This window comes from Magnolia sinica, chromosome 12, assembly GCF_029962835.1.
Source record: "Magnolia sinica isolate HGM2019 chromosome 12, MsV1, whole genome shotgun sequence".
Taxonomy (NCBI): Eukaryota; Viridiplantae; Streptophyta; class Magnoliopsida; order Magnoliales; family Magnoliaceae; genus Magnolia; species Magnolia sinica.
The window spans coordinates 35,080,367-35,090,404 of NC_080584.1; the positions used below are offsets into that span (position 1 = coordinate 35,080,367).

At 35.8% G+C, this 10,038-nt stretch overlaps 1 protein-coding gene and 1 long non-coding RNA gene across 3 annotated transcripts; both read right to left on the reverse strand.

Moving 5' to 3' along the window:
• On the reverse strand, positions 1–1,145 carry LOC131220016 (enoyl-[acyl-carrier-protein] reductase [NADH] 1, chloroplastic-like). Its single transcript, XM_058214990.1, has 5 exons — positions 1,094–1,145; positions 612–663; positions 454–505; positions 296–353; positions 1–200 (listed from the first exon to the last, which is right to left on the reverse strand). Exons 1-5 carry the CDS (start codon positions 1,143–1,145, stop codon positions 1–3), a joined length of 414 nt encoding a protein of 137 aa, XP_058070973.1.
• A 5,096-nt stretch (positions 1,146–6,241) lies between these two features.
• LOC131221220 (uncharacterized) lies at positions 6,242–8,774 on the reverse strand. Of its 2 annotated transcripts, none has more exons than XR_009159109.1 (2): positions 7,493–8,774; positions 6,242–6,406 (listed from the first exon to the last, which is right to left on the reverse strand). It is a non-coding gene; the product is annotated as an uncharacterized LOC131221220 (long non-coding RNA). The 2 variants fall into 2 exon arrangements; XR_009159108.1 differs by lacking the exon at positions 6,242–6,406 and adding an exon at positions 7,223–7,406.
• Between the last annotated feature and the right edge of the window lie 1,264 nt (positions 8,775–10,038).

Genomic DNA, 10,038 nt, shown 5'->3' on the forward strand with positions numbered 1-10,038 from the left:
TCATCTCACTGCAATAAAATTCTTTAAAAAAAAAAAAAAAATTTCACTAGTTGGGGAATGCAATTTAATTCTGTTAAAAGCTAATGGAGTTTCAGCAGTTGCCAGGAAATCACCATGATATAATCCTGCATTGGCTGATGAGTAGTCAATCATCATGTCGATGAATCCAATGGCCTTGGCTGCACGGCTTCTCAATGGACCTGAGTTTTCATCAATGTGAAAAATGTCACAACAGGGAGATACTCTAGCAAGTACCATGTCTCAGAAAATAAAAGTACGAAGATAACAGTCATACTAGCAGATATTGTATTAACTCGAATCTTGTGGCGCCTTCTTGCTTCAAATGCAAGCACCTGCCAGATCAGAAAATGTTATAAATACAGCCCCATTTGCTTTAGGAAAATATATATTTTGCATTGAAGGTAGCAGACCGGCCAGCTACAAAAATCTCACCTTGGTATCACTCTCTAGAGCAGCTTTAGCTGAACTCATGCCCCCACCATATCTGTATGCATTAATATATAAAGAACAACACAACAATAAGAATCCTTTCTTTAATAGTTCTGGTTTACATGGGCTGCTAAAATCACAGGGTGTGTAAATCAAGTTACCTAAGAATGATCCTTTCGGCAGTAATGTATGTGAGAGAAATTGATGCACCACCTGCAACATTACATGGACCACATGTTCATATGGTAAGTTGACAGCGCACACATACAAATATAGAGGTTGGTTAGGCAGCCCATCTACACCAAGCCACAAGTTCCAACAAGGCACATGGTGCCAATCTCAGCCATTCATCAAGAGGTCCCACAGTGGAAATGACCTTAGCTAGCCAAAAAATCAGGCATCCCACTTTTTTTTCCCTTTTTTTTTTTTTTCATTTTCTGAGAAGCTTGCCTGGATTCATTATTGGAACAAAATGCTTGAGCAATGACAAATAGGAATAACTTGATGCTGAAATCGCTGCAAGATATCCATTTCGGGATGTCTCTAATAGAGGTTTACTGACCTATAAGGGAAATTACAAGATAGACGAATATAACAAACATAAACATGAGAAGGGGCATGAATAATATAGTTACTACGGTACCTCTGGGCCATTGGCGAGAGAGTGCACAAGATGTCAATGCTCCCAAAGTCATGTTTTACTAATTCAGCTACTTCCTGCGAAGGTGTCAAAACTGTGTTTGAATGAAAAACAACATAGTGGTAAAGGTCATTGACAGGGAAGACCTAGTGCTAAATCAGGAAGGAAATTTTCAAGATCTAACATGCATAATCACACATAAAACATAGCAGTGTATAAGAAAACAATTTGTTAAACAAATGCAATAAATGAGGTACTTAAATTACCCATGAGAATAACTCACAGTTTGGTTTCATTCATTTTCAAGTAGTTAAGCAACTGCAATGGAAATGTAGCTGCAATTTGACATAGAACCTTGGATAATACTTCAAACATTTTCATTGTTTTCGGTATTATAATTGTAGTTTTGATGTTATTATGATTAGATCATCATCATCTAAGCCTTATCCTGAATAACTGAAGCCACCTACACTAATCCTGTTATGCATTCCAACCTATCAGGGACCATATCCTCAGTTAAACCATAGTTCCTCATGTCTTTTCTTACTACCTCCACCCATATCCTTTGGGGCCTCTCCCTTAGAGCCTTCAACTTGAACTGACCCACTCCTAATTGTTGCAGTTCTTGGTTTCTTGCTACCTCCACCCATATATATATATATATATATATATATATATATATATATATATATATATATATATATATATATATATATAAAAGAGGCAAAAATATATTTATTTCCTATATATGTTTAATTTAAATCAATCAAGCCAACACATGTTATCCATCATACAAATATACATTTAAGATATTTTTATAACCCTATGATGTTTCATAACTAGGTAGACTGGGTTTTACATCATAGTAGCTTAGAATAAATTAGAGAAAAAGAAAGTGATTGCCGTTGCACGGGGGAATGCTAATGCGGACCCAACTGTCTTTCTTCTTTTCAAACTATAGAATGAGAATGACTCCCAGGAATATAATTAAAAAGTGCCCTAAGCTTACACTCATAAGCTAAGAATACTTATTTAAGATTAGAATCACTCATCAGTTAAACCCCACTTGGTAGATTTCATGGCTCAAAATTGAGGCTGATGGGATCATTACGTGGGCAATCCATTGTAAAGATCCAATTATATGCCACTCAAAAAAATAAGAATTCGTGTGTGGCCACCTGATGATTTGAACGAAATTGATATTTTGTACATCTAAAAGAATTGATGGGGCCAGGTGCACCTGTTGGAAGAGGTGGATGGGTGTTGGGGCCATGATGTTGGACTCTTACCTTATAGGTTGGTCCACTCATCAAAAAGAAAAAGAAAAAGAAAAAGAAGAAGAAGAAGAAAAGAGTACTTTCATCAAGTGGGCTGTCGTTAGTGTGTATACGGTGTCCGATCACTGGAACACCAACTTTGCGAAGCGAATTAGAAACATACACCTAGATCCATAGCTCAACTGGCAGACTGAGTGGAGATACCTCATTTCAACACTTGAGGTCTTGGTATCGATCCCTAGCGGGGGTGGCTAACATGGAGTGTGTGTACTAACAAGCTAACCCAAAAAAATAATAATAATTCTATTTTAAAAAAAAGAATTAGAAACATACAATGTATCATTTTCACAGTAATGACTTGAACAAACTCTTAACATATGCTTTTTAAAAAAGAACGATGAAATAGCCCACGCCTCTAATAACTCTGCCCATGATGGATGCCCGTATAACAAAGAACATAGATTAACCGACTCACATTAATAGTGGTACAAAGGTGGCCGTGTAACAAATTGGTTATTATAGCATATACATTTCATGTAGCCATGTGTAGAGGTACAAGGGTTTATTATAGCTCCATAATAACAAATTGGTATAGATAATAACAAGTACATGCTGGAAGCTATGCATTTATTTATTTTAGCCATTAGTGACAAAATGAGAGAGAGAGAGAGAGAGAGAGAGAGAGAGAGAATACTTCCATAGTGTGATAGTGTGATTGTACATTAGCTTGTATAGCCACTAAACAAGTATAAAGTTAAGGCCATTCAACCTAACTATCTATCTATATATATATATATATATATATATATATATATATATATATATATATATATATATATATATATATATTATCATGATATACCCCAATCATTTAGTCATTGTTGTTTATTTAAGGTTTGTGGACTGCCCATTTGCATGATCGCAGTTGAATTAGATTTGTCCAGCTACAAGTATATTGGGCCATGACCAATATTCCAAAGCTAGTATAAGAACTAGATAATCTAGATCGATCACTGATCAGTCCTGCGTGATGGAAGATCCGAATTCAAATGTAGAGTTATTGGAGATGATGACGAACAACATAAGGGTGTAGGCATTCATCTTGGGAGTGAGGCGTCCCATGCTGTGACCACGTCTAGAGACATCCTTGATCATGACGAACGTCGCTTTTGAAGACACCATGGCAAAAAGATTTTGAAATATATATATTAAAATGCTCTTCTAATGACCGATCCTAATAAGACCTCGTGAGAATTTTTTGAGAACTCATCTCATGTAATGCAAGCACAAAATTCTAATGGTCCACAACATAGGTCACGTCATGAAACCCTTAATGCCCAAAAGTTAGCTTGATACTAAAATTTGGTGGGCCATAGCAAAGTGAGAGGGAATTTCTACTCTTGATTTTCACCGGGGCCCACCTGATTTACAAAACAACTCGATCTTTTGCCCAACCCTTCACACGAGTTCTCATGAGAACTGGTTCCTAGGAGAGCATCTCTCTCTCTCTCTCTCTCCCCCCCCCCCCCCCCCTCTCTCTCTACCTCTCTCTACACACACACAGACACTGCACATACACTATGATAATGTCTTCATTCCTCCCCAAGATTGTGTTAAAAAACAGAACCTTTTCTACTTTCCTTTCTTACCTGCAGATATCTTATTGCTAGTGTTGCTCTTATGTCATTGACAATTTGTAACTAGCTAGAAGTGCATAGCACTTGGTATTTTTAGCATGAATGTATGTTAAAGAGGTATTATTTGTTACTTGGTTAGTTTGTTATTTATTAAAAGGCCTACTCATAATATAATGACATGTAGCACTAACAACTAAGCTTACCCTTATTGGAGTCTTTTTCTCCCATCTACATACACCACCTGTCTTCAATGACTATAATATATCTTTAGAATCTGCATATTTCTTAGGAATTAAATTTCCCCAAAAAAATCCAACTTGTCTCTGCATCTCATCTTCTTAAAATACATTTTCGAGAATGAGACAACTGTTTCAAATTGCAACAACTAATGAGTTTCAAATTGCAACAACTCATGAATGTGTAGAATTGGCATGATTATAGATGGCACAATGGCGCCTTTTCTGTAACCATGTGTGCTTGGCAAGCAATTGCCTGCCACTAAACATTTACACCCATGAATGATACAGTCTTCAAGGGTCCAGAAATCCAATTAGTTTTTCAAATGGTCAAATAGGAATGTTCAGGTAGTGCCTTGTTTCCATTAACTTATTTGTACCTCCACCAATATACCACATTTTTAAGATATTGGATCCATTCCAGTGGGCAACCCCATCATGAATCTCACATAATTTGAAAATCAGGGGGATCCATTCATATAAGGTATGCCAAACATGTATGTTAGGTTAGATTGCTGATCATTTGATGTCATGGCCCATCTCATACTTATGCCTGGTGACATTCATGATGAATCTGACCTTCTCCATGGTTTAGATGATCTATATATGTGACTCGTTTGAGAAAAAAATATATAATATCATGGGCAAGTTCCAGTAGTGATTACAGTCCGATTATAGGTCCTAGGAGCAATTATGGTCAGATCACAAGTCTCAGAAATGATTACAGTCTAAGTGCATGTCTTATGAACAATTACAGTCTGATTATAGATCCCGAGAGCAATTGATAATAATTGATCAATCTTCATGGCTAAAATAATGCATTATTTAAAGATATGATAAGGTCATGAAGAAAAATAAAGGGGCATTTACATAATTGAAGTGAAGTCATCCATTTGATGGTGGCTCTTCACTATTGTTAGAGACCTATATTAGTTTATGACCTTTTTCTTTTATTAAAAAAAAAAAAAAGAAAAAAAAAAGAAAAAGAAAAAGAAAAAGAAAAGCCATTGTTCATCTCCTCCCATGTTACACTCATGTATGGTCCACGCCCCCAAAATTAAGGGGTGCATCGCGAATGGAGAGTGTGTCTGAAACACATTAATAAAGTAATCCTAACCATCCATTTCATGGTTATTGAATGGATGGTTAAAATAAAAATAGTGAGTTGTGCAAAATCAGATGGTAACTTTCATGTTCTCAGAGTAATTTTAGGCTAAGGTCTATTATACTTAAGGTTAGTTATTTGAACACCCAGATCCATAGTTCCACTGACAGACTGAGTGGAGATACCTCGTTTCAACACTTGAGGTCTTGGTATTGATCCCTAGCTGGGGTGGCTAACATGGAGTGTGTGTACTGACATGGGTCTGAATTGCCTTACAGCTATGTCATGTATAAACTAGAAGAGTTGACACCATTTTAAAATAGTGGTAAACTACCATTAGTGGTCCTTTTCCTCACTGGAAAAGTTCCCATCGGGAAATGGAACCCATAAGTAGGGAGTGTGCAAAAGTTCAGAAATAGTAATTCCCAACTTGAATCTTCATTTCTCAATTGATACTAGCTTGCAAATCCCAACAACATGGATTTATCTGTAACACTGACTTTCATGATTGTAAATAGGAACTGCACAGTAGATTTCCTTCTAACTCTTTCTCAGTATACAAGCATGTTTCTGCACTTTACATAATTAGAATCCCACTACTCAGACATGATAAACAAAATCTTTTGAAAAATGGAAAACAATATGGGTTAATGGTCAACATTTTATTGCAGAAAGGGAAGAAAGTGAGGAATTGGAATGTATAATATATGCAACTTTTGAAACACAACCAATGACTGATAAGGCCCACTAAATGGACAACCTTGATAGCAGGTCCCAAGATTAATCATGGCAGAACCATAGGGCATGGTAGAGACTAGAGAGTGAAACATTGACTTCTAATGAACTTCAAGGATCAGAATAGATGATTTCCTTCTTTTAATATATAATATTTAAAAAAAAAAAAAAAAAACAACTAAACAAATCTTACAAGCCAAACCTGAATATTTCTCTCTTCTAATTCAAATTCCCAACACAAAACCAAACCATTAATTAGTGAAAAGGTATTCCAGGTTACCTGAATAGCAGTTTCACTCTTACAATCATCATTGTCAATTACAACCCTGAAAAAACAGAAAAGAAATTAGATAAATTAAAAGAAAAAATCCAATACCAAAACAAAAGCCAAAATAAAAGAAAATAGGGAAAACCACAAAACCCAAGCTGGTTTCGGGGGTAAAAAACCAGGCATGCTTAAAAGATAAAATTCCCAAAAATTACAAAAATTAGCACTGAAAAAATCATAAAAAAGATGAAAGAAAAACAGAAACAGAGAAGATACAAAAGACCCTTTGTAAGTAATCTATACAACACTTCTAGTCCTTGATTGAAGATAAAAATAACCAAATTTAGACCTCCTTCAAAAGCTAAAACATCTATAATTAACAACATCATGTAGCAAAAAAATACCAAAAATAGAAAAAGAAAAGGGGTGTGAGTAATTCTTGGAGCTTTTTTCTATAAAAGATGCCGAATGCCCAAGCTCTTCAATTTTTGAATTGACTGAGATATCAGACATGAGCTTGCAGAAACAAGAGAAGGTATTGATGGGATATGGCTTTGTCCATCATCAACTTGAGCTTACTGATTTCTCCATGGATAGCTGTTTAATATATTCCGAAAACTCGGAAAGAATGAACTATGATTCTGTCAATGCATATAAACCCAACAAGCATAATGGAATTGTTACATTTCCATCAGCAGAATTGGATGGCTACATGTCAACTTCCACACATTGGGCCTTGGATTGGATGGCTACATGTTCATTTCTCACCAACAGCTCCATATCTCTTTCTAATCAGTGTGCTTTCCAGTATGTGTTCCATCCACAATAAAGTAAAAAATATCTACACTACAAATTCTAGGACCCTGCTGAAAGCTTTTCAAACTAATCCTACAACACTGAATTTCTTCATAAAGTAAAAAATATCTATACTACAACCATAATACGAGCATATTTAGTAAAAGAAAGAAACAGCAAATCTGTAGCAATTAACTCTCAACTTTAACTGTTTCCAATTGGGGTTCAACCCATTTATAGGCTTGTGCTGATTTTTCTAATGCCTGAAACAATATTATGAATTAAACTGATATTCCTATATTGGTACCGGCAGTTTAGAAAACCAACCAGAGAAATTATAACAACTTACCCCATATTCCGATATTGGAATTCCTTGTTGAGCATGTAGTAAATGTGCTTCCTCCATGTTGTGGCCCACCTCACAAGCTTCCCCCACCTTTTAAATTATTTGCCCTTCATTTCCAAGAATAGTTTAACTTATCAACTCAGCCCATTAAAAAATATTCCCACCCCCAAATATTTTCATCGAGAATTAAATGGTAGGAGAAATGGAAAGTAAGCTTGCCTGCTAAAACTTCAAGTGATTTTGCAGAAAAAGAAAAAGAGGAAAAAAAAAAAACACACCTTGTAGAGATGTCGGTTCCCTGTAGGAGAAATCAGGCCTTCAATCCTTTCACCAGGAAGCACTAAAAAGCATGCATGTATTTTATCCATATGTTCATCTATATGCGCACTGTACACATGACAATCTAGTTGCATATGCATACAAGTGACTAACATGTTAAATTTGGTCTGGTGATTATAATCCATGGTCCATCAGGCAGGTTGCACTTGATACATAGCTTTTCCTAAATGAAGAATTTAAGAAATATCCAATCGATCAAGCTATTCTCTCATTTAACCCAAAATAAATAAATTCAACAAATTTTTTTTTAAAAAAAAAAACAATCCAGATTCAATGAAAAGAATCTGAAAAGCAACATTCCATTCATTAATGCAAGAACAAATAAAAATCATAATAAAATTAAAACATAAAAAACCATTTCAGATTCAATCAAGTGAATGTAAAAAATCACAACTATTGCATTCAAAAAAAAAAAAAAAAGGATGTGACTTTTGCAATCCTTCAAAATAGCATAGTTGTACATATGCTATCCACTGTTTCTTAAATGGTGCATTTAGCATTCATGTATGTCAATTAAGACCATCCAGATGTTTGGAGGGTAGCACATGCCTTGCACATGATTGGAGGGCAGAGTTGCGTTCGCAAAATCATCACATACAGCAACTGTATATGAACTTTCACATTCTGCATTTTTTCCCACCAGAGTTGCATTTGCAAAATATTCAATACATGCAAAAGGTGAGTCACATACCATGAAACTTGTTATAGAAATTGAGCCAATCTACTCATTGGGTAGGCTATAAGTCAAAATTAATGGCAAGCTAATGGACATCTAGCTAATCACATGACTAAATGTAATTGTCCCGCCGACATGGTAAGTGGATTGGCCTAAAGTTCAAACCAAGTAATCATCATTTTGTGAATGTAATTGTCCCGCCAACATGGTAAGTTGACTTCCCAAAGATTGAAAAGGTCGAAAGCTACAACAGAACCAAAAGTAGATATACCTTGCTGGCCGCCTTGTTGCCAAATTAGCAGGCTTTCCATCTAGAATCTTGTAATCTCTAAACTAGTCCCGAATTGCAGTGAGAGTTCCCTGCATCAAAGCAAACTGATAGATGAAATCAAGGGCCAGAGGATAATTCCAAGTTGTGAATGAAAATGAACATTGAATGTATCTCATCTACTTTGAACAAAGTTTTTCATGGTTAAAATCACATCATAAGAAATAAGCAGCAGTCTCCAGACATGTATCAACAAACTCCAAAATGAGACATGTCAGCGTGTATTAGATGATACATTCCATGTTGAGTACTGATTTAGTGCATCACTAGAGATGACAAATGACAATACAAAGCTGAATCCTCATTTCATCATTTGATGGTGGCATCAGTACAATTTCTACATAGCAGGAAAGCTGAAAAAATCATATGAGAAGAAAACGAAGTCAACATTCATTGAAATAAAATATCTATCCATATAATCGAAGTGAAGGAGTCTTATGCATTAGCGCACAATGATTAAACATTTGCAAATACGATACATGGATTATGCCACTTCAATCTCCATCCTCAAAAATTAAAAAGCACTAATGATGCAGGACCATCTGACCATCCAACAGGAGACCCAGAGTGGTCTCACTGCTATCATCCAACGAGGACATCTGCATTTCGCAGAAGCAGAGCCCATGTATTCCACAAAATTGACATGACAAGATGGGCTAAACACCCCAATCCTCAAAATCTGCTCCATAAGAATGCGATGATAAAGTGCTGGGTCCAATCTCAATCATTTCTCATCTGTCGGTAGACAAGCTCCCGTCCACATTTAGCAGACATCCCATGTGGGCTATGCTCACAGATATCTGGAAATGATTACAAATCCAATATTGTCTCCAAAATCCAGAAAAGACACAACATTATAACTAATCCAACATCTCTAAAATACCTACTATCAGAGGAGAAAAGAACGATAATATTTCATACCAGAAAATGTTTCTCAACATCGGCAACATTGTTCACGAGCGAAGCTCTCAGATCGTCCAACGATATTGCAACTATTTTCCAATCAAGCTCCCCCTCATCAATCATAGCCAAAGCTGCTAGGGGCTTGACCTTGAGACATTCAAATGAAAAAAAACTCGAGAAAACCAAAAAATTCGGAAGAAAGAAAATGCAAAAACCGTGGAAAAATCAAATGGCGTATATGAAACCTCAAAAATCGCTGCTCTGGAAAATTTACACCAAAATGCAGAGATTTTCTTCTATTAT

What these genes read in the sequence shown, in the direction of transcription:
- LOC131220016 (XM_058214990.1), bottom strand. Translation starts at nt 1,145, where the DNA reads ATGACTTTGGGAGCATTGACATCTTGTGCACTCTCTCGCCAATGGCCC. An exon ending in CTCTCGCCAATGGCCCAGAG is followed by an intron (nt 664 to 1,093) that starts GTACCGTAGTAA and finishes GTAATGTTGCAG; the next exon opens with GTGGTGCATCAATTTCTCTC. An exon ending in AGTTAATACAATATCTGCTA is followed by an intron (nt 201 to 295) that starts GTATGACTGTTA and finishes ATGAAAACTCAG; the next exon opens with GTCCATTGAGAAGCCGTGCA.